At 41.1% G+C, this 24,190-nt stretch overlaps 1 protein-coding gene, 1 non-coding gene and 1 pseudogene across 2 annotated transcripts; all 3 read left to right on the top strand.

The window, feature by feature from the left end:
- Positions 1–5,467: 5,467 nt before the first annotated feature.
- LOC131238422 (small nucleolar RNA R71) lies at positions 5,468–5,574 on the top strand. Its single transcript, XR_009167832.1, has one exon. It is a non-coding gene; the product is annotated as a small nucleolar RNA R71 (small nucleolar RNA).
- A 7,682-nt stretch (positions 5,575–13,256) lies between these two features.
- On the top strand, positions 13,257–13,807 carry LOC131237559 (large ribosomal subunit protein eL33y-like; annotated as a pseudogene).
- Positions 13,808–14,713: 906 nt separating this feature from the next.
- On the top strand, positions 14,714–23,640 carry LOC131230426 (L-gulonolactone oxidase 2-like). The gene is made up of 4 exons (XM_058226354.1): positions 14,714–15,412; positions 18,756–19,011; positions 21,413–21,580; positions 22,908–23,640. Exons 1-4 carry the CDS (start codon positions 14,720–14,722, stop codon positions 23,570–23,572), a joined length of 1,782 nt encoding a protein of 593 aa, XP_058082337.1. The 5' UTR covers positions 14,714–14,719; the 3' UTR covers positions 23,573–23,640.
- The last annotated feature ends 550 nt before the right edge of the window (positions 23,641–24,190 follow it).

Below are 24,190 nucleotides of genomic sequence, written 5' to 3'. Positions count from 1 at the left end.
CAAGAAGGGGAATCAAATCCTCACCTATAGGGAGCAAACCTATGGTGAAGACTGTACACCCAACTTTTTTCACATATCATCCATGGGGAATTAAATCTATACCTATAGGGAGCAAACCTATGGTGTAGACCATTCGCCCAATCCTTTCAATTTCTCAGGTTAGTTCCTTTCAAGCTTAGTGATCACCAAGTTAATCCTTTAATATCGAACTGAACCCTTAATGTGCAAGCAAGATGTGTTTTGTGAAATCATGACTCAATCAATATTTAAAACCTCTAACCATGGATTAATAGTTCGAACTTAACTGTGAAATCTAACAAATAGCTGAATCCAAGAGTCATAAATTTCCAACATCACTTATCTTGTAATTCTAAATCCAAGATGGCCGTCAAAATCACTTCGAATTCATACGAAATTCCAGAAAATTTTAAAAATTTTCACAATTTTTGCGCTTAAGACCAAGAAAATGCCGATTAGGAGACCTAATCTCCCACCCTCAACCTAAACTCTACATTGTCCTCAATGTAAAAGATATGCTCGCAATGTACATGAGACAATGAAAGTAAATGAGAAGTGATGGAAAGATTGTACCTGGATGAGGGATTCAAGAAGTTTTTCCACAAAGATCTCGGTATGAAAGCAAGTCAGCACAAGAGAGAAACCAACAAAAGAAAACTATCCTAAAACAATGTAGAAAATAAATTAACCTAGAACTGCATAAAGCAAACTACCCTAGTCCTATGAAAACAGGAAACCTACCTATACCTCCATTAGACTAAGAGATCAATCCCGGTAAACAGGATCAGTCAGAGGTATGGACATGTCCTCTGAATCAAATTTCTCGACAAATGGCTTTAAGCGATGTCCATTTACTTTAAACTCCTTGCCATTGTCAGGATCTCTTATCTGCCCCATGAGGATACGCAGTGACCACAATGTAAGGGTCAGTCCAATGAGATCGAAGCTTACCTGGAAAGAGATGTAATCGAGAATTATACAAAAGGACTTTCTGACCAGGTGTGAATGATTTTTGTAGAATACGTTGGTCATGAAACACCTTCATTCTGTCCTTATAAATTCTCGAGTTCTCATATGCATCATTCCGGATTTCTTCGAGTTTATTCAACTGAAGTTTGCGTAGCGAGCCGGCGTTGTCCAGATTGAAATTCAATTTTTTGATTGCCCAGTAGGCTCTATGTTCCAACTCCACAGGCAAGTGGCAAGCCTTCCCATAGACAATTCTAAAGGGAGACATTCCAATAGGGGTTTTAAACTCTATAAGGCATCAGTCAATCAAATTGACCAATCCTTACGGTCAAGGTTAACCGTTTTCTCCAAAATGTGTTTGATCTCCCTATTGGAAATCTCAACTTGCCCACTTGTCTGTGGGTGATATGGGGTGCTCACCTTATGAGAGATATCATATTTCTTCATTAAACTCTCGAATGGCCTATAATAAAAATGTGAGCCCCCATCACTAATGATAGCTCGAGGCGTTCCGAATCAGGAAAGGATGTTCTCTTTTAGGAATTTAATGACCGTGCGATGGTCATTATTCCGACACGGAATCGCTGCAACCCATTTAGTGTCATAGTCAACAGCGAGCAAAATATATAGATTTCCAAAAGATTGGGAGAATGGTCCTATGAAATCAATGCCCCAGCAATCAAATGCCTCGATGATAAGAATGTGATTCAAGGGCATCATATTTCGATGGGACAACGCTCCCAATTTCTGACAACGCTCACAAGCTTTGTAAAACTCATGAGAGTCCCTGAACATAGTGGGCCAGTAAAAGCCACACTGCAAAATCTTGGCTGTGGTCTTTTTGGCATAAAAGTGACCACCACAGGCCTGTGAATGACAGAAACAGATGACACTCTGATGCTCAACGTCTGGCACACATCTCCTTAAGATTTGGTCTGGACAATATTTAAATAAATATGGATCATCCCAAAAAAAGTTGCACACCTCGGTGAAAAATTTCTTCTTATCTTGCGCAGTCCAATGTGTCGGTATGGAACCTGTGGCAAGATAATTAGCAATATCAGCGAACCAAAGTAAATGAGACACTTTGAACAGTTGTTCATCAGGGAACATATCATTGATATGGGTCGCCTCAAGGGAATCAGAGGTATTAAGGCGAGAAAGGTGATCGGCCACTACGTTCTCTACTTCCTTTTATCTTTAATTTTCAAATCAGATTCTTTGAGTAGAAGGATCCATCTTATCAGGCGGGGCTTAGAATCATTCTTAGAAAGAAGATACTTGAGTGCCGCATGATCTGTGTAGATAATGATCTTAGATCCGATCAGGTAGGACCTAAATTTGTCTAAGGCGAACACTACGGCTAAGAGTTCCTTTTCCATAGTTAAGTAGGTCACTTGGGCAGGATTTAGAATCCTACTCGCATAATGAATGAAGTAAGGCCTCTTATCTTTTCTCTGACCTAGAACCGCTCCAAGAGCATAATCAGAAGCGTCGCACATAAGCTCAAAAGGAAGGCTCCAGTCGGGTGGTTGTATGATGGGTGCACTAGTCAACATGCCCTTAAGCTTAGTGAAAGCTTCCTGACATGGCTCAGTCCACTCGTATGGTGCATCCTTTTGAAGTAGATCACATAAAGGACAAAAGATGAGACTAAAGTCCTTTATGAATCTTCTGTAAAACCCAGCATGACCTAAGAAGGATCGCACGTCCCGTATGTTCTTGGGTGGAGGTAGGTTAGAGATAAGATCAATTTTTACCTTATCCACCTCGATTCCTTTGGACGAGATAATATGTCCAAGGATAATTTCCTTATGAACCATGAAATGGTACTTCTCCCAATTAAGTACCAAGTTCTTTTCTTCACATCTTTTCAGCACACATTTAAAACTCTCTAAGCACTCGCTGAAAGATTAACCGAAAACAGAGAAATCGTCCATGAAGACCTCTAGATATTTCTCCACCATATCAGAAAAGATACTCATCATACATCGCTGAAAGGTAGCAGGGGCATTACATAATCCGAATGGCATCCTTCTGTAAGCAAAGGTGTCATAGGGACATGTAAATGTGGTCTTTTCCTGGTCCTCAGGGGCGATTTCAATCTGATTGTAGCCCGAATACCCGTCAAGGAAACAGTAATAAGAATGACCAGCTAGCCTTTCCAAGATTTGATCAATGAAGGGCAAAGGAAAGTGGTCCTTCCTCGTGACGGTATTCAGCTTCCTGTAGTCAACGCACATTCTCCAACCAGTAGTAACTCTTGTTAGCATGAGTTCATTATTGGCCTTGGCTACGATGGTGATCCCAGACTTCTTAAGAACCACCTAAGTTGGACTCACCCATTGACTATCGGATATGGGGTATATGATACCCACATCCAATAGTTTAAGAACCTCGACCTTGACCACTTCCCTCATGTTTGGATTTAGTCTACGTTGTGATTGTCAAGCAGTTTTCGTATTATCCTCAAGATATATGTGGTGAGTACAAATCGAGGGGTTGATTCCCTTGAGGTCCGCTATCATCCATCCAAGGGCTCCCTTATGCTCAATGAGAGTAGATATAAGCATACTCTCCTGTTGTTTCTCTAGGTGGGCAGATATCACCACCGGGTATGTCTCATCTTGACCTAAATAGACATATTTCAAATCAGAGGGCAAAGGTTTTAGGTCAAGCTTCGGCGGCTTGAGGTTAGACAGTAGAGGCACTACATCAGTTTGGGACAACTCTTCAAATTGTGGCCTCCACCGGTTAACTTCAAGTACCGGTGCAGTATCAAGCAAGGCACACGTCTCCCTAATCATGTCATCATCAAAATCATGGGAGTGGACTAGACACGTCTCTAGAGGATCAAAGGATAAGATCAGAGGTGTCGTATCTTCCACGAAAGAGTCAAGCATGTTAATGTCATGGAAATTGTCATCATCCTCTAAGTTCCTGCCGTTATTGAAAAAAATATTTGACTCCAATGTCATATTCCCAAAAGACATAGTCATGACACCATTCCTGCAATTGATAATTACGTTTGAAGTGGCAAGGAATGGGTGACCAAGAATGACAGGAATCTAAGTGTTCATGTTATTGATGGGTTCGGTGTCCAGGATGATAAAATCTACAGGGTAGTAAAATCTATTGACCTGGACCAACACATCCTCAATTATCCCTCTTGGAACACGAACAGAGCGATCGGCAAGTTGTAGTGTAGTTAGGGTGGGTTTTAATTCCCCCAAACCTAACTGTCTGTATACCGAGTAGGAATCAGATTGACGCTCGCTCCTAAGTCAAGAAGTATATGATCAATTCGATGGTCCCCGATTACACATGATATGGTTCGGCTATCGAGATCTTTGAATTTCTGTGGCACGTCTTCCTTTAGGATGGCACTCACTTTCTCGGTCAAGAAGATCTTCTTTTGAATACTCTGCCGTCGTTTGGTCGTGCATAAGTCTTTCAGGAATTTGGCATATGAAGGTATCTGTTTTACGACATCAAGTAGAGGAATATTGACTTTCACTTGTTTCAACACCTCTAGGATATCCTGAGAGTTAGAAAGAGGTTTTGGTGCGACCAACCGTTGGGGAAATGGAGCAACTTGCTTTTCTAGAAGTTCTGGTTCTAATTTTTGTGGGGCCTCACTAGATCCATCATTGTTGTCCTCTTCTAGTTCTTGAGGCTTTTCAGGCCTAACCGGAAGGGTTTTATCAATGATCTTCCCACTCCTAAGAGTGGTGAAAGATTTAGCGTGCTCCATTTGATTTGAAGAGCTGGGATTACTTATCTCGTATTGCGGTTTACGATTGGAGAGCGGTTATGCAGGAAGCATCCCCTTTTTTATAACCGTCATACGTGAATCCATCTTTTGCATAAAATCTCGCATTGCCTGGGTCAGCTCTTGCATGGAATTTTGACCCGGTTCTTCTTGAGGTTTCCCCTTATTTGGATTTTGATTGAAGAAACTTTGAGGGGTAGCAGTTTGTCCATTTCTCTAACTAAAGTTTAGATGATTTTTCCAACTAGGATTGTACGTATTAGAGGTTGGTCCATTGAAAGGTCTTTGATAAGTATTTACGGCATTGGATTATTTATTCAACACTTCTCGAAAGGTGGGTATTGTAGGATAATTTTCAGTTGTATGAATGTTGCAATCACAGATGCTGCAAAAACTTTCATTAACCTTATCCTTCTTTTCTTTCATGGCCTCAAATTTGCTTATGAGCGTAGTCACTTTATACTTGAGATCATCCTCTTCTTTTAAGAGATACAATCCACCTTTCTTCTTAGATTGAGTCGGCTTAGACGTGGTGTTCGATTTTGGGTAATAATCCCATGATTGTGTTTTTTCAGCAAGACTATCGAGGTAATCCCATACCTCGTCGACATTTTTATTAATGAATTCTCCATTACACATTGTCTCGACCATTTGGTGCATGGAAGATGTCAGTCTATCGTAGAAAAATTTGTGATGCGCCACATTTCAAAGCCGTGTTGTGGGCATGAACTGACCAAATCCTTAAACCTTTACGAACATTGGTAAAATGTTTCATCCTCTTTTTGGGTAAAGTTCATGATTGCTTTTCTAAGGATAATCGTTTTATGATGAAGAAAAAATTTCTTTATAAATTCCCTTTGCATATCATTCCATGTGCCAATGGATCTAGGATGCAGTGAATGTAACCATGTTTTAGCCTTCTCTTTCAAGGAAAAAGGAAAGAGTTTCAGCCTGACTGTGTCCTCAGACACATTTTGAAAATATAAAGTGGCTATGATCTCATCAAACTCTTTCAAATGTAAATATGGTTCTTCAGATTCAAGCCCATGGAACTTAGGAAGAAGTTGGATAACCCCTGGCTTGATGTCCATATGTCCTGTATTTTCTAGAAAAATCATGCATGAGGGCGTACTCACCCCTGCTGGTTGTAAATAATCTCGTAAAGTACGAGGCGGGGGTGCTTGATGCACCTCATTCTCATCCTGAATGTCCTCCACCCTAGGTTGGGGTAGAAGAGGTTGGTTTTCAGCCATCACTTCAATTAACTCAGGGAATTTCGAGTGGTGTCTGGTCCTGCGATGGATAATCAACCCCTCGACCAATCCTCTTTCAGTCAAGAGACATCGAGTGTTATCACGGGCCCACTTGGGCATGAAACACTTGCGACCCTCAATTAAATTCGAAACCTAATCCTAAGAAAGGAAATAAAAATCTAGAAAAAAGAAGGTTGGAAAGAAGATACCAAATTAGAGTCCCTAAGTTAAAAACCTGCAAAAACAAAACAAAATAAGTTAGATTCTAAAAAAAAGGACTAAAATTAGAAAATCCTTAAAAAGAAAAATAGAAGTAAACTAGTTTCTAGAAGAAGAAATTCCAAAAAGAAAGTGGAAATTTCTAAAATAAATTAGGAAAGTCCTAAACTAGAAAGTAAGTTACTAAAAGAGATCTGAAAAATAGAAAGTAGACAAAGAGCTTACCGAATTAGAAATTTCTATCTTAAAAGCCTACAAAATAGGAAGGTTAGTTTCTAATATATAGATATATATATATATATATATATATATATATAAGTAGAAAATTTCTAAAAATAAATTAGGAAACAAAGTTAGATTCTAAAAGAGTTAGAATTAGAAACTTGCTATAAAAAAAAATCCTAATTTAGAAATAGCAAGGAAGAAATTAAGAAAGAAATTACCAATTTAGAAACCTATCTCAGAATCCTACAAAACAAGAAAGTTGGGTTAGTTTCCAAAAAGGAAAAAAAGCCTTTCTAAAATAAATAAAAAAATATAAATAGAAAATTTCTAAAAATAGAAAGTTAGTTTCAAAAAAGGAAATCTAGAATAAGAAAGTTTCTAAAACTAAAATCCTAATTCTAAAAATAGAAAAAGTAGAGAAATTAAAAAGGAACTACCAAATTAGAAGTTTATATCAAGATCCTACAAAACAGGAAACAAGTTAGTTCTAAAAATCCAATAGAAATAAAATTCTAAAAATAAAATTAATAAAATCTTAATCTCAAACTGTAACGTCCTTGATTTTCACTGTTTTAGATTTTCAAAAATCCATCAATTTTTATTTTTATTTTTATTTTATTTAATTAACCTAAATATTACTTAATGACCATTAGCACTCAATGTCAGTTTATACAGGGTGTACCAGTGAAGAACCGCACAAGTCCGGTTAATCATGTAACGTCCCGTCCAACCAGAACAGTGTACTGAGGCGTCCTCGTAGGATTTGTCGCAGGACCGTTCGTTTAAACTACTCATGGTTTGGTGCCATAACTAAATTAAGTTAGGATTAGCCCATTAGAGTAGACCAGTCGGGTTGTGATTGGGCCAAGTGCGGGCCGTCAAGCCAAATGGCCATTTACACTTGGCAGCAGCCCGTGCGGGCTATACCGTGACATGGGAAGGTCAAAAAATTATAAAAATTGAGGGGAGCATAGATCTCACTGGGATTAGGGACCATCGCGGACCACGGACCCAGTGGAGACCCAGAAGTGTAATCTGACACTTGCCAGATGCGCCCCACCAATGCCAAAATTGGAATCTAGCACGTGTAAATAAAACTAAAATGTAAGACATTTCAGCCATCAGATTTCTTCATAATTTAGACATTTCAGCCATCAGATTTCTTCATAATTTACGATAAGGGTCTAATGTATTTTTCTACACCCGCCCACAAAAATCTGGGTCCCGATCGTGGCACAGTGACCGTTGATCGCGAATCAGCCCCGTGCGACCAAACCCCATATCTGATCATTCTCAAATTTTGCATGGCCCTTCATCGGGCCAAGAAACACATATCCTATAAATTTCATGGTTAGAGGGCCACCAGAACTGCCCCGATTCTCCAAACAAGCTCTAGACCGCTCGTTGGTGGACCACTAGTTCCAAAACTATAGAATAATGTCCATCTCATTGGGCTTGACGTCCATCGCGGGAATCAGACCTGGGTACTGCCCAGAACCGGTCAACTTGAGCTAAAGGACAGGTGCATGAGAAGTGCAAATACCCTAAAGGAAGGAGTTGGAACTTAAGTGAATTGAGTCGTCCACTCTTATGCAAAGTTGAGGATTTCGGACCGTCGGTTTGCGACCAAACTTTACCCATGGAGTAAGGATATTTTCCTGCTCATATCCGTATAGTCGCGGCCCCGATCGACCATCGGTGACCGTTGAACAGACTTCTTATCATATCTGTCGATCGGCGCATCCAAATGGCGGGCCGATCATATCCATACATAGATCATCATTAGGGCTAGCTATCCTGTGGTGTATATTGACTTGTATACCTCATTGTGGGCCCTAGAGGAGAGAAAGACCCTCTCATAGGTCTAGTATAGTAAAAACCCAACACTTGGGGCCATTGTCACCAAATTTGGCATTATAAAAGGGCCTCATTTGGGGCACCTCTCTCCCCATACGAATTTGCCCTAGAGAAGGAAGGAGAGAAGAGAGAAAAGGGAGAAGAGAAAGAGGAGAAAGGAGGAGAAAGAGAGAGGAAGAAGAAAGGAAAGGAGTATGTGGTAGGAGGTGGGGCCCAAGGAAGCTCAACCTTATAACTCTCTACCCATTCTCCAAGGAAACCTCCACCAAACCCACCCATGCCAAGAAGCGGAGGTAAGAATGGTATATTTCCCTTCAATAGAGCAACTTATTGTAGATTTCTAGGCATTAATGTTGTCTTTCTTAATTTTGATTTAGGAAATGGTGGTTTTACCCAAATCCCCAAACCCTAAGATCTTAAAGAATGAAAATCTCCCCTTAAGGTGCGAACTATTACTTTTAGGTGACCTAGCACCAATTTTAATACGAGATTAATGATTTTGAGTGCTTGGATGTTATTTTTGAAAGCCTAGGAAATCCTAGGAATTGTATGTTAGTTGAAATGGTATGGATTTATATGTTTGACTCTCTCTCTCATGATGTCGTTTATGTTTCTCACATGATTTGATGTATGGATGATCATATGCTCATGCCGTGTTGATTTTTATACGTTGTTGCTTCATATTTTGTATGATTTCATTACTCTTGTGTATATGATTTCTCAACATGGAGGAAGTGTTAACTTCCTCAATAACCCACACCACACACATACACTTTATTTATAATATTAATGATTTGCTTATAGGAAAATTTGAATTGTATATTGAGCAACATGAGAACATGGTGTTGAATATGTTTGATGGTACATTAGTAGTTGGCATGCTATGAATCACTATTCCTACCCTTGGGGTTGGTCTGGAACATGAGGAGAGCGAAGGTGGTTCCATTGGTAGGACCACCTTGAGGCTAAACTCATCGGTTTGGGCGAGTACGTGTGGGCGACAGTAGTTAGGCTACATGGGTCGCTTGTACCCGATGTCGTTCCGCCACATACTTGCCTGGGCTGGTGCGGTTTAGCCCACTGGCTGACCCACCTGGTTTTTAACCTTGTTTGCTCACATATGTATGAAAACTGGAACACCCTACCACCGTTGTAGCATATCGATACCGGTTGGAATATTGATCCATAGTCTCGTGAGCCGGGCATGGTGGAATGGGACACTATGTCCAAGCTGTCGGCCTACGCTGGGGTGACGCGCCTCCCCGTAGTGACCGCGAGCGACCCCACATTCAGCACCCCCCATGTGCTTGAAGTCGGGGATGGAAAAAACCCGATGGGGTCAAGGATCGCGGGGTCTCGACCTCACACATTGGGGGGTCTTGGCCTCGCAACTAGTTCAGGACATTTGATACGTAGGGTGTATCAGATTCTCAAATCTGCTGGATGAATGGACTTAACTAAGAACCCGGTTAACATCATCATTGCATGGCATTAGCTAGGTTGGCGACTCGGCAGTCGAGGTCGCACTGAGGGAGTATTGGTATTGGCGATCGTTAGATGTTGTCGCACGAGGGAGCGTTGTGGTGAGGGCATACATCATATCATCCTGCATCCATGCACATTAACAAGACTAGATAGATGTTTATGATTGATTGCTTTTCATTAAATTCTTATTATAATTGATCCTTATTGCGACTTAAGACTAATAGCACCCACTGAGTTGATCACTCACTCCCACTCTGGGACAGTGTTTTAAAACACCAACCAGACCCGTTTATAGATGCAGGTGATACAGATTTCATGGAGCCTGGCGATGCGAACCTCGAGGAGGAGGACGAGTTCCCTTACTTCCAGTTGATGAGAAGGACCCCGTCGGATCAGTAGATGGGTCGTTGGATCGCTGCGCAGAGAGCTTAGCTTTATTCCTTTTTGACATATTATTCTTTTGTGGTTTTGTTGGGTGACACCATGTGTGACCCTTTATATTTTTCTTGGTCATGTATATGTGTGTATATATATATGTATGCTTGTTCTCTTTCATTTCAGTCGGCAGGTGCATTTGTGCTTCATGTTCCAGGAACTCCAGGCTGCGCATTTAAACATAGATTAATTGCATATTAATGAAAACCAATTACAAGTGACCCCGAGAACTCGGGAGTCGAGCGTATGCACGACCCCCGATTTTCAAGGTGTTACACAAACTAATTCTAAAACTAATTAATTTCAAAGAATCGTAACCGTCAATCCCCGGTAACGGCGCCAAAAACTTGTTCACTTCCCATGTATAGGGTTGTGATGTAGTAATAAACTCGGTGAGACCGAGGTCGAATCCCAAGGGATTGAAACCTGTACGTAATCTAAAACTCACTAGAACTAGAATTAGATTTAAGATGAAATCTAAATCGAATGATTTTGAGGAATAATAGTGAAATACTAATCTAAAACTTAAGGAATTCAGAGGAAGGAAACTAGGGATTCAGAGGATCCACTTGTAGAGATCAGGGAGATCTACGGTCGATTCATGAACTCAACTGGACTTTGAGTCCCATCTTCATCCAGTTGGAAGATATAACCTGAAAATCAATTCTGAACTTCATCTAATCTAGTTTTCAAGAGATCAGATAGGTGTAAATTAGAATGGATTCCATCACAAAACCATGCCCATGAGACAAAGCAAACAATAGAATTAAACCAATTTACAGTCAATCTGAGTGATGTATGAACAGTAGGAAGGGTGCCGTCATCTAACCATGCCCAGGAGACGATGGTGAACAACAGGACCTCTTAACTGCGTAATCACAATAATAGAATAGGAATACTTAAAGTCATCGCAGATCTATTATAATTTCAGTCACAACAAACCATTAAAAACTGAAAATATTCCTATTATTCAAAACTAGAATCAACATAGTTCATGGCATGAATCAAAGTCGTAGAATCAGTCCCATCACGCCACAAGCTTCACCTCTTAGCCCTAGCTAAGAGGTTTAGCCCGACATGAGTGGGATAAATCTCTAAAAAATCATAAAAACAAACAAATAAGAAATAAAAACTCTTAAACAATTCTCTCTCTCTCTCACGTTAGAAGATCCCTCTCTCTCACTTTCCTCTTTCTTTTATAGGCTGCTACCGTCGTTAAAAAGCTCTCACGCACAAGTGGAAAGAGCTGGAGTTGGTGGAAATTGGATGAAAGCTGTTTACGCAGCAGAGTTCGCATGCGCAGTGAAAGCGCAAAACGTCTTATGTTTGGAGCATATTTGCGGCGCGATATCAACCTATCTGTCAATTCTGAAATCTTGGCTAGGGTATTGGCCTCCCTGTGGACACATTGGACGGTCTGGATCACTCAAACGATTAACGATTGTGACCCACTACTCCCCACAAATCCCGGACTCGTCCGGACGCGGAAAACAGGGCCTGCGTAAGATGGGTTCGTTGTTGAAGTCGGTGGGGCCCACTTCAATTTTGTTTTGAGAAATCCATTTCGTCCACCGGATTCCTCTTGAAATTTCGGTCAGAAATGACTGCTTTTGGATTGCTTTTGATGCGGTCCACTGAATTAGTCATGTTATAATTGTTTTGAACATTGCAGGGCAGTCTGTTTGTAGTCGCTGTGGCTGGCACGTACGCATGTAGGATTACACACGGTCAACATATGTTTGACCTTTTTTTACCCCTCTGCATGATGGACGGTTCAGATTGTTTATGTGGGCCATGATGGTGGCCCACCGGCTTCCGCAAAGGAACCTCCTGCGTCGGTTACAGCAGCAGAAACGACAATTGCCATTTTCGAAGGCTGGAAGTCAGGTCAGCGTATGCTGACCGATTCCCCTGGTTCGGTGCACATCTTGTGCACATGTGCCATGCACACTCATGCCATGTACATGGGTCTCACTGTGATGTTTTGATAGATCCGCTTCGTCCATCCATTCTGTCATATCATTTAACCCGTCAAGACCAATTTTGAAGCATATCCGGATAATAGGTGGGCCCGAAATCAATAGTTTATGGGCTGATCTGTCCATCGGGCCACTTCCAGAGGGATCTACTAGCTAAAATTCGATGTGTACAGTTAATTTAGAGTCCTCAGGCCCTGTGTAAAGTTTTGAGCCGATTAGATGGTGGGAACCCTGTAATCTTGCATTCTAGACGTCTTTTAGGCCTGTTTAAGGTGAATGGCTGGAATTTCTCTGATTTCTGGCGTGTAAATCCTCGATCTTGATCCCCTAGAGTCCGTCCCTTGCCTTGGTGTCATCAGAGCGTTAATTTCATGCTTTTAGCACCCTTTTGTAGTTCAAACTCCTAAACACACCTTGCATCACAAACATGGTTAAAGCAGGGCATTAAACAGTATCATGCTCCTAAATCTAGGTAATAAATGGGGTCTAATATGCAACATTTGACCCTCAACATAATGCATGACAACCTTGACTCTTAGTAAAAGACAACATCGACCGTTAGCACATGACGACCTCGACCCTGACCCTTAACATTACAAGGGCATTCGTACACCAGTTGTGGAGTCCACCATCACTTATGTATGGAATCCACACTCCAATCATTAATTTCAGAGTTTCATGAAAGGTCATGGTTCGAAACATCATCAACATCTGCCAGTCACATTGGCCACATCATTAAAAAATAGTTGATACCAAACGAACATCATTATAAGTTATCAGGTTTTGTATGTCATACGGAGATCATGTCATAAAGAAGTTAGCATCTTCTCATATAAATAGAAAGTTACAAAGAAAATGAACGGATTGGATATAGGTTCTAGTAGGCCTAATAACAAATCATGTCCACATCATTTCCATGGAATTTGATACTACGTAATTTCTTCTTTACTTAAAATCATACAGAGCAACTTTAAAGACAGGCAATTTGATCTGAAAAAATTTAAAAAACCTATCAGATAATTATCCTTGAAATCTCTGCGCCTTCTAGGATTTTTTTGCACCTGTTTTTCTTTTGGCAAAACCCTCTGCAGCGAAAATGGTGAAAGGGCGCCAGGGCGAGCGTGTCAGGCTGTACGTGCGAGGAACGATTCCCGGATAAAAGAGATCGAAGTCGAACCAGTACCCATTGACATCTCTGGTTCAGATTAAGGGCTTGAATACGGAGGAGGAGGTGACCTGGTACTGCGGCAAGAGGATGACGTACATCTACAAGGCCAAGGTCAAGAAGGACGGTTCTCATTATAGGTGCATTTGGGGGAAGGTCACCCGCCCGCACAGGAATTCTGGGATTGTGCGGGCTCAGTTCAAATCCAACTTGCCCCCCAAATCCATGGGAAGTAAGGTTAGGGTATTTATGTATCCAAGCAACATATAAGGGTAATGGTGCCCTGTCCGTGGTGAAGTTGAGTTAGAGGGATTTTGCTGGTTATTTCTAGTTCAAGGTTTGAAAGTTTTTTTTTGTAATTGGCAGCCAAACTACTAGTTTGTTAGAATTTCTTTTCCTCTTGAATGGAAATGCAACATTCCTTGCGATATGGTTGCCAGTTTTCTCTATTTGGGATTCTTTTCTTCCCTTGTTTTGCTGAGTTGCAAGCGAGTGTTTCCCGTTGTCGACTTCAGTCACAAGTTATTCAAGTAGACTAGTGTTTACAAAAATAAATAAACAAATAAATAAATAAAACTATCCTTGAAATATTTTAAACTTTACTTCTTTTTCAAAAATTTGCAAAACGACAAGGATAGTACGATCTAAAACCCTCGTATTTTTTTTCAAGGGAGGATTGATTGAAACCACCCTAGCTGGTCATACTTCTAGACGTTGATGAGGGAGGATTGATTGAAACCACCCTAGCTGGTCATACTTCTAGACGTTGACCATGCAAATTGTCAAGCTAATCTTGTCAATCCATGCACCCCATCAACGAAATACTTCTAGTGTTTACAGTGCACCTAATTGCATAAGGTCACTTAGACAGTCCAATCGTTTGATCTGAACTGTCCATTAGGACTAGAACATATTTCATGGCCTACCAGGCAGAAATGGCACTCATGAGATTAATCGATCCACCCTTAGTTTGGCCTTACTTCTTTAGCAATCCTTTTTCCAAGTAATGGATGGATGGTTACGATTGCGTAGCACAAGCGAGAATCATAAGCAATCAATGATAATCCCTAATAAATAAATGGATCGAACTATTTATTTGACCATTCTTGTGTAAACAATCACAACCGTCCATGTTAAGGACCATATCAAATGTTAACATTTGTCAGGTCGGTGGGATGTTTGCACCATAGTCCATCAAATATGTGTCGGATCTAATTAACAGTCCAGATCAATGGATAGGACTCTCTAATGCAACTACAAGCACTCAAGCATTTCTCCTCTATAAAGACTCTTCTCCTTTCGATATTTCCTCTTTTAAGTCGCAAAACCATTCGTCCCTAAGATGGTTGCATTATCATGCATGGTTGCACCCATGGCAGTGGCCTTACTGGCCATCTGGACCCACATTGGTGTGTCCGCCTCCCCACCGGGCCCGGTCATCAAGTGCACGTCAGGGAACAGCAATTGCACCGTGACCAATGGCTATGGTTCCTTCCCTGACTGGACCACCTGCCAAGTAGCCTCCGTCGCATATCCAGCCAACGAGAGTGAACTGCTCGTCGTAGTCTCAAATGCATCCATGAACAAGCAAAAGATGAAAGCGGTCAGCGTCTACTCCCACAGCATTCCAAAGCTATCGTGCCCAGGCGGCCCCAGTGGAGCTGGTTTGGCCATAAGCACCATGCGGTTGAACCACGTGGTGAGCGTGGACTCGACCCTCATGCGCATGACCGTGGAAAGTGGGATCACCCTGCGTGCGCTCATCGATGCCGCAGCTCAGATTGACCTGGCGGTCCCACCTTCGCCCTATTGGCTAGGTGTGACCTTGGGTGGCTTGATAAGCACGGGGTCGCATGGAAGCTCGCTTTTTGGGAAGGGCTCAGCCGTGCATGAGTATGTTGTGGGGATGAGGCTCGTTGTACCAAGTAATGAGTCCATCAACGGCTATTATGCAAGGATCGTGGACCTTGGAGAAGATGATCCAGACCTTTTAGCAGCCAAAGTTTCTCTGGGTGTTCTAGGCGTCATTTCTCAGGTACGATTATTGATAATCAAGAAAGATAAACTCATAAGGTACCATCAAATTTGTGGGTCCCACTATGAATGGAATTAGCTAGGTCGCCTTCAAGTTGGACGTGGATCAGGTGATGTTGGGTGTTGTGATCATGTGTTGGTGCTGTAGGTGCACCATGGTGTATATCTTTTATATCCAGGCCGTCCATTCGTTTCATCAACTCATTTTAGGTTATGAAACAAAAAATGAAGCAGATCAAAAATATAAGTGGACCACACTACAGGAAACATTGGTGATTGAATTCCCACTATAAAAAACTTCTTTAAGGGCCACAAAAGTTTTGAATCAATTTACGTTTTCCAGGCCTGTGTGACCTTATCAACAGGTTGGATGGGGACCCTACAAAATCTTCTACAGTGAGTGTCATTATCCCCACCATTTCCTGTAGTGTGGTCTACTGGATCAGCTTCCAATTTTCGAAAATGAGCTGGCAAAACGATGAACGGCGTGGATATAAAACACATATATCCAGGTGGGCTCACATCGCGCAACACATCACCACATGGGTGGTTTGGGCAACACCACCTAATCCACGCCCCGTCAAGTTAGATTCATGTTAGATTAGAAAAGAACATAATGCAATTTATTTATTCCATGCAGGTCACTTGCATATAACCCCTAGATCGGGCAAACTTAATGTTTGTTTTATCCACTTCATCTATTCTTTTAGCCAAATCTGGCCGGACATGAGCCCAAACGTGAGAATATCATTATCAAGTGGCCACGCCTTTGGAAACAGTGAACAACACCCACCATTGAAACCTTCCCATGCCCACCTTGATGTTTACATGCCGTGGACTGCTGAGAAGGTGATTCCCAACTTGATTTAAAACTTGTGGGATCAAAAAAATTTTCACCAAGGGAGCGCTCAAGCACTTTTATTTCTTGTGGTGTAGCCTACTTTAGTTTTTGACATGTTTTATATATAGGTTTATGTCCTAAAATAATATTAGCTAAACAGATGGGCCGAATAGAATGACAAACATCACCATGGCCCTACATATTTGGGGTCACCGTTCTATGATGATGTATGCATCTTATCCACACCATCCATTGGATTTTCCAACTCATTTTAGGAAATGATACAAAAATTGAAGCATATCAAAGGCTCAAGTGAGCCAAACCACAGGAAACCGTGGAGATAATGACCATCAAACCTTTCTAAAGCTTACAATGATGTTTATTTGTCATCCCACCTGTTCATAAGATCAGACCTAGATAAAAGGAAAACACAAATATCAGCTTGATCTAATACTTCCATAGCCCCATTGAAGTTTTCAACAGTAGACATTCAATTCCCAATAGATGAACGAACCGCACACATACATTACTCAGTATGTGATCTGCTCTCAGCTCTAGCATCACCATGGCCCCACAGATTTGGGGTTAAGGGGATTCCTATAACCCTGGGTCACTGGCAAGTGGCGTTGCAGCTGAGTCGTTCGGTATGCGCCAGCATTTGCCTGTGTCGATGTGGAACACGTATGCAATATCTATCTCGTTTAGATCCGTTGGAACCTCTCGACTCTTCTTCATCAGTTGGAAGAGTGGCAACAGCTTCTCTACTAACTGGAGTGGAAGAATAGTTTGAATTTTGATGTAAAAGGTTTATCGATGGGGTTAACCGTTTTGATAGCATATCAAAATCCATTCCTACTTAATCGAAAGGAATTCCTATGGACCCAACAAACAAAGTAAATAGGACCTAGACAGCTTTCAAGTGAACCTATTATGGGATTACTTGAAATGAGATCTAGTGGAATTTAGGAGGAAAAAAAAAAAAAGAATTTAGGAGAAATGGAACGTGCATGGGGTCAGTAAACTCATAATTTCTCTCCCTGATCCCAAAGGTAGCCATCCTTTGATCCAGAAATGGTGCTGGTCCACTCACCATGTGGACCACATACTTACAAGAAAGTGGATAGTGTAAAAAAATATTTAACTAGCGGTCCATATTAAGCATAACTAAATATTTGGCCAACTGATGAGTAGGACAGTCCTATTTCTGAGCAAAGAAATGGTCACTCTGAGGCCTGCTTGATGGATGTCCCATATTCTATACACGTGTACAACGTGGCCTGTGTGGGCGTTTGTGTTGATCATTCCTCTTTGATAAAATATAAAGAACTATACATGGACGTTCCTCACCATTCTAATAATATTGACATTGCCTAGCCATCGACTTTTTTGAACAAATGGCAGCGCCGGCCGGGGGTTTGCTTAGTCCTAGATTTTGAACTGGCCCAGGCTGACTCAAAATATTGATTCTGCCTGGCCAACACGCACATATGAGAAATGATTCAACGGGAATTAATGTTTTCACCGAAGTTATGTGGAATCTTTTTCCAAGCATCCCACCGTAATGTGTTGATTAGATCTGGACATGGGATGACTCGACTCAGCAAACTCGACTTGTTCGGCTCGATCCAAACCAAGTGGGTGAGTCAATCCGAATTGAGTTGATTTTGTCCAATCCTAACTCAAACCATGTCGAATCCAAGTCACCTAGTAACTCGACCCAACCTGAAATCCAACTCGGTACTAACTCACTCTATATATATATATATATATATATATATATATATATATATATATATATATATATATATATATATATATATATTTATATATAACCCCATATATGACGTTTCAAATATGAGATGCCATGTAGCTGATGAAGAGGTAATTCAAGCAAGTGAATATAGGTTTTGAGTTGTGATTTCAACATGTGGATACCCGCTGCACCCGACCCGACTCGGCATTTGTGATTAGTCTAGGCTAGACCTGGACTCGGATCGGGTCAAGCATGCTGGACTCGATAATGAGTTTGGTCGAGTTCGGGTCAAGCCTATTTCAAAACCAGATTGAGTTGGGTTAGCTCTAACTCGATCCAACTCGACTCGATGCCCAGCTCTAGTGTTGATGCCCGGCCCATTGCCAGGTATGGCTGGGCGTACTTTTTTGTGCAAGATGTCTTGTTCATTACATATGCCCCACCATGCTAGATATATGGAAAAATAATGCCCCCTTGACACCCTAAATGGTCCAAACCTGATTAATGAACAGGCTTAAATTTTAAGCCTAGGGCCGCAGGTGGAATATTTCAATCCGAAAGCCTGATGACCAGCAGGTGGGCCTAACCATGAGAATCACTGATAGGGAACTACCTCATCAGTGACCCACCTAATGAGCAGCGCAGATGTTATAACCATCGTTTGAAAACTGAGTCAACTAAGGACTCAAACAAGTTGACTTGGATGGGCCATAAAAACTAGCTAATCTATGGTATGAATTATTTCTGTAGGTGACTCTTCAACTGCAGCCCATGTTCAAACGGTCCATCACCAATAGGGTCTTGGCAGACACTGCTTTTGAGTCCACCATTGCCACCTTTGGGGCGACAACCGAATTCGGTGACCTAACTTGGTATCCTTCACAAGCTAGGGTGGTATATAGAGACGACGTCCGTGTCCCCATAAGCACGGTTGGAAATGGCGAGAATGATTTCACAGGGTTCAGATCACAGCTATCACTGCTCATCGTGGCCACTCGCGGAATAGGTTTGTTTTTGCTTGATTGTTTCAGAGAGTAGAAGTTATCCTGACCGCTCATCTGTTGGGTGTATCATGGATTGGAAAGAAGTCCAAGCAACGGTCATCATTCAATAGACAAAGGATTCTAACCCATGGGTAGGATCGTATGATCTGTGTCATTTCTGGAATATGGCCCATCCATGGTAGGATCCATTAGATGAACGGTCTAAATCTCACATTTGTGTTCATGCGTGCCAAATAACAACAAAAAGTCACAATAACGAAATGAGAAATGCTCCGGTGCTCTCGGTGCACTATAAGCTACAGTACTCCTAGTTGTAGCGGGATATTTTGACATTCCGTCCGTTGATCTAGACTGTTCATTTGGTTCAGCACTCATTTCATGGGCTACCATGCAAACATTGCACTGATCCAACAATCTTAGCCATATGACCAGTAGCATTTAATATTGATGGTCAAGATTTGACCCATATATTTGTTAGGCAATCGTAACCATTCGATCCATGGCTTAGAAAAAGGATGGTAAAATGGATGAAAGTTTGGTGGGCCTCATGGAGTAGCACAAAGAGTGTTTTTTTTTTTTTGAAAAGCTATTTCATAGATTGGAGAAGGCTCTACAAAGCAGATTCGTGAGAGCCCATAAACAAAAAGGGAAATAAGCCCGAGAGAGAACGAAAACGAAAGCGCAACGTCTAGCCCTCTCTTAATTAAATTCCCCGGGACAACTCTATCAAGGAAGAGGAGACCAAAAATAGGAGAGGGAAGATCCGTGGAAGAATTGTAGGCTCTGTTCGACTGGCCAACACTACCCCTACCGCCTACAGCATCAGCAACAGTATTTGCCTCCATACGCGTATGGGATAAGACAACCTCGATAATTAGTATGAGCGATTTAGTACACAATCAGCATACGATTTTCACATGGTTGTGCATGAAATGTGTTAGGGACGTGATGGACAGTTCAGATCAATGATTGAACTGTCCAAATGACCCATTTCAGCTAGGATGACTATAAGTTACAGTACTCTCAGTATGCTTTTATCGTACTGAGTTGGGCCTACCGTGAATGTTTGTAGGTTATACACGGCATCCATCCGTTTTTTCCAGCTCATTTTAGTGGTTGAGCCAAAAATTGAATCATGCCCAAAGCTCCAATGGACCACACCCCACGAAACAGTGGGAATAATGACCTCCACTGTTGAAACCTTGGTAGGGCCCACAGTGATGTTTATTTGTCATCCAACCTGTTCATAAGATCACAAAGACATGGATGAAGGGAAAACACAAATAATAGATTGATCCAAAACTTTTGTGGCCCCCAAGAATTTTTCGATGGTAGAATTTCAATTCACACTGTTCCCGTGGTGAGGACCACTTGAGATTTCGATATACTTCGTTTTTGGGCTAGAGCCATAAAATTATCTGTTAAAATGTATGGATAGGGTAGATAAAATATGTAAATCATGGTAGACCCCGCAGAGTTTACTTGGTACGCTTAGTGTGCTGATTTACTCAGTACGCAATTAGCATCCTCATGATGTATGTTTTATATCCACGCTGCCCATTCATTCTGTGAGATCATTTTGGAAAATGAGCACAAAGATATGTCAGATTCAAAGCTCAGCTGGACCACACAACAGAAAGCAATGGGGATTGAACACCTACCATTGGGGGCCACAGAAGTTTTGGATTAATCAGATATTTGTGTTTGCCCTTATAAACAGTTTAAATGGCAAATAAATATCATGGTAGGCCTCGGGAAGGTTTTAAAGGTGTTCATCATTGTCTCCACTATTTTGTGTGATGTGGTCCACTTAAGCTTTGGATCTACCTCATTTTTTCATGCCTTAAAATGCTCTCTCAAAATAAATGGCCGGTGTTGATATAACACATAAATTATGCTAGAGCACACAGAACTTGGTGACGCCAACACACAACCACCGTTTGTACGTAGTTTCGCAAATGAAGTTTCTACAGAGTTTTCACGTCTACTACTTTTTCAATAGGTTAAAATGGTTTCATCAATGTAGCATTTTAGCCTATTTTGCTAAAGTATGTATTAGCCTATGAAAGAGGATTTGTCAAATGCATCCCGTAATCTATAAAACATATTGGGGTTTGTCTGAAACATTGTTTGGACATCAAAAACCTCTTCGATGGTTAATCCAAATGGACCCTGAGGTTTGCAGTTGGGCTCAGCTGTCTAAGCCCAGCCCACATAAGCACACCTGAGTTTCAGTCCACCTAACAGCCCAGACATGTTAACAGTGCTGATGGGCCCAGACCAGCTTGAATGAGATCCCTTTTTCTCATGGACTCTGGTCCTTAGCTCATCCAACGGTCAGGAACACCTTTTGGTTTCACCCATTTTAGTTTTACTAACCCATGACTTTCCTTCATTTTACAGAAGAAGTATTTGAGGCGACCCAACATTCTTACGGTAAATGCGTGCAGTCCAGAGTCCAAGTTACAACATTACTTGAGACAGGCATGGGCCTGAAGAATAGCCCCAGAAGCATTTTGGAATTCACAGGTTATCCAGTGATAGGAAATCATAGCAAGATGCAGGCTGCAGGTTGTACATGAAAAACTCTTTCAAACTCATACTTCTACAATCTCATTTCCACGCAATGTTTTCACGACAATGAATGTATGGTCCCAACCATTGATGTGTGGGGTTTATGTACATGTGGGGGCCATTTTTCATCAATCGAAACCATCCACGGCCTCCACTTTGGAATGGGGGATGCATATATCAAAATAATCCCAATTGTTCATACAAACTGGTCCCGTATGTCCCACATGTGGGCCCCAGATGAGCACATGTGTGGGACCCCATGGTCAGACACATAATTAATAAGTTACTATTAGTTTTTAGTTGCCCTGATTTTATTTTCCGTTAAGCCTTTAATTAATGACCAAGGTACCACTGGTTTAGTAAAAAGGAAGCGGATTACATCATGCGTGCAGCTGACGATAATCCATCCAGGCATGGCTCTGTGATGCCCACCATGATGTATGGGTTTTATCCACAGTGTCCGTCCATTTGGTGAGGATATTAACCCAAAAATGAGGCAGATCAAAGGCTCAAGTAGACCACACAGTGGGGATTGAACGCCCACCATTAAAAACTTCGTGGGAGCTGCAGAAGTTTTGGATCAAGCTGATAATTGTGTTTTAAATCTTCATCCTATATGGCGTTAAGAACAGGTTGGATGGCAAATAAATATCATGACAGGCCTGGGTGTCATTATCACCTCCATTTCCCATGGCGCGGTCCACTCGAGCATTGGATGTACCTCATTTTTGGGCTCATAACCTAAATTAATCTGTACACCCAGATCCATAGCTCAAGTGGCAAACTGAGTGGAGATACCTCGTTTCAACACTTGAGGTCTTGGTATCGATCCCTAGTGGGGGTGGCTAACATGGAGTGTGTGTACTGACATGGTTGTGTACTAACAAGCTAACCCAAAAAAAGAAAGAGAAAAAGAAAAAAAAAAAAAAAAAAAAACCTAAATTAATCTGAAAAAATGGATGGACAGTGGGAATAAAACACATACATTATGGTGGGCCCCACAAACTCCTATATATCTTGACAGATTATGATCCAGGACTCAATCTGCTTCAGTAAAACAAATCTAAGTTATTTAAGTATTTTCATTAATATTAGAATTTTCTTACTCTCTTATTAATTAAATAAGACTTGTTAGCATTGTAGTCTCATTATGCTGTTTGGTAACAAAAGTTCTCTTCTTTGGAGAAAATATTCATTCTAATGAAATCTCACCCATGTATTGCATTGAACTTGTTGCTAGATCTTTTACCATTTAATCACCTCCATGTGACCCTATTTGTATGGACACTGATGATTAACATTTTGATATGTGTTTATTAATCAGGGTCATGTCTAAACGGTGGTGATGATGGATTGTTCACGGCTTGTGGGTGGGACCCAAGAATCCAAGGGCTCTTCTTTCAGCAAATGACCTTTAGCATACCCTTAACCAATGTGACTAACTTCTTCACTGATGTGAAGGAACTAAGAGACATGTACCCTACAGCTCTCTGTGGCACTGAATTATACAGTGGATTCTTGATGAGATTCGTCCGAAACTCTACGGCCTATCTTGGGAAGGTAGATGACTCTCTTGATATCGACATAACCTATTACAGATCTCGCACTCCTGCCACTCCTCGGCTTAATGAAGATGTCTTGGAAGAGATTGAGCAAATGGCATTGTTCAAATACAATGGATTGCCTCATTGGGGGAAGAACAGAAACATTGGGTTTCTAGGAGCAAGAGCTAAGTATGGGTCTAAAGGAGACATGTTTGTGGCTGCAATGGCCAGGTATGATCCTGATGGGTTGTTTTCTTCCGAGTGGACGGATGGGATCTTGGGTTTACGTGGGGCTACGGTGGTGATTGAAAGTAAGGGTTGTGCACTTGATGGATTGTGTGTATGCTCTCTTGATGAACATTGTGCCCCAGATGAAGGATATTATTGCCAACCGGGCGTTGTCTATACAGAAGCTCGAGTGTGTCGAAGGATCAATGTTTCTTAAGATATCAACCAAAGAAATAAGTGGAAAGATCATGTATGCTGATGGACTCACATGACATCATATGTAAACCATCTTTCATAGCTTAAAAGAATAATATTGTTTTAAATATGATTTATGTTTATCATTAATTGTGGTGAGTACGATGATGGCTCACCTGGTAGTGTTTGTGTAATTCAAACACAAGGCCACACATGTGATCCAAGGCCTGTGTTCAGCTTGCATGTGCGATTAGAAAGTGCAGGTAGGGATTAGTCCTTCCTAGTGGATTCCTTGTACTTTACATTAAGGACTTTTCTTTCACCAATAATTGCAACCAATGTATTTCTCAAAAGAACTAAGATGAATAGATAAACCAAAATGACTAAAGCAATGCAAAATTTTAGTAATATATACATGTGACTTATTACAAATGACAAGGTAAAAACAACTAGAGAAAATGAAAAGATAAATACCTAATTCATTTGTATATTTGACAAAGTAAAAATGACTAGAGAAAATAAAAAGATAAATACCTAATTCATTTGTTTGATGAGAAGATCCAGGTAGATGGTCAGCAGGAAGTGCCCAGAATGATGATTGTCCAACAAAGAACTCAGTTGATCAAGATCTAGCAACGTA

This window comes from Magnolia sinica, chromosome 2 (assembly GCF_029962835.1).
Source record: "Magnolia sinica isolate HGM2019 chromosome 2, MsV1, whole genome shotgun sequence".
Taxonomy (NCBI): Eukaryota; Viridiplantae; Streptophyta; class Magnoliopsida; order Magnoliales; family Magnoliaceae; genus Magnolia; species Magnolia sinica.
This window is presented reverse-complemented; position numbering and strand designations above follow the sequence as displayed.

What these genes read in the sequence shown, in the direction of transcription:
- LOC131230426 (XM_058226354.1), top strand. Translation starts at nt 14,720, where the DNA reads ATGGTTGCATTATCATGCATGGTTGCACCCATGGCAGTGGCCTTACTG. An exon ending in TTCTAGGCGTCATTTCTCAG is followed by an intron (nt 15,413 to 18,755) that starts GTACGATTATTG and finishes TTATTTCTGTAG; the next exon opens with GTGACTCTTCAACTGCAGCC. An exon ending in TAGCAAGATGCAGGCTGCAG is followed by an intron (nt 21,581 to 22,907) that starts GTTGTACATGAA and finishes TTTATTAATCAG; the next exon opens with GGTCATGTCTAAACGGTGGT.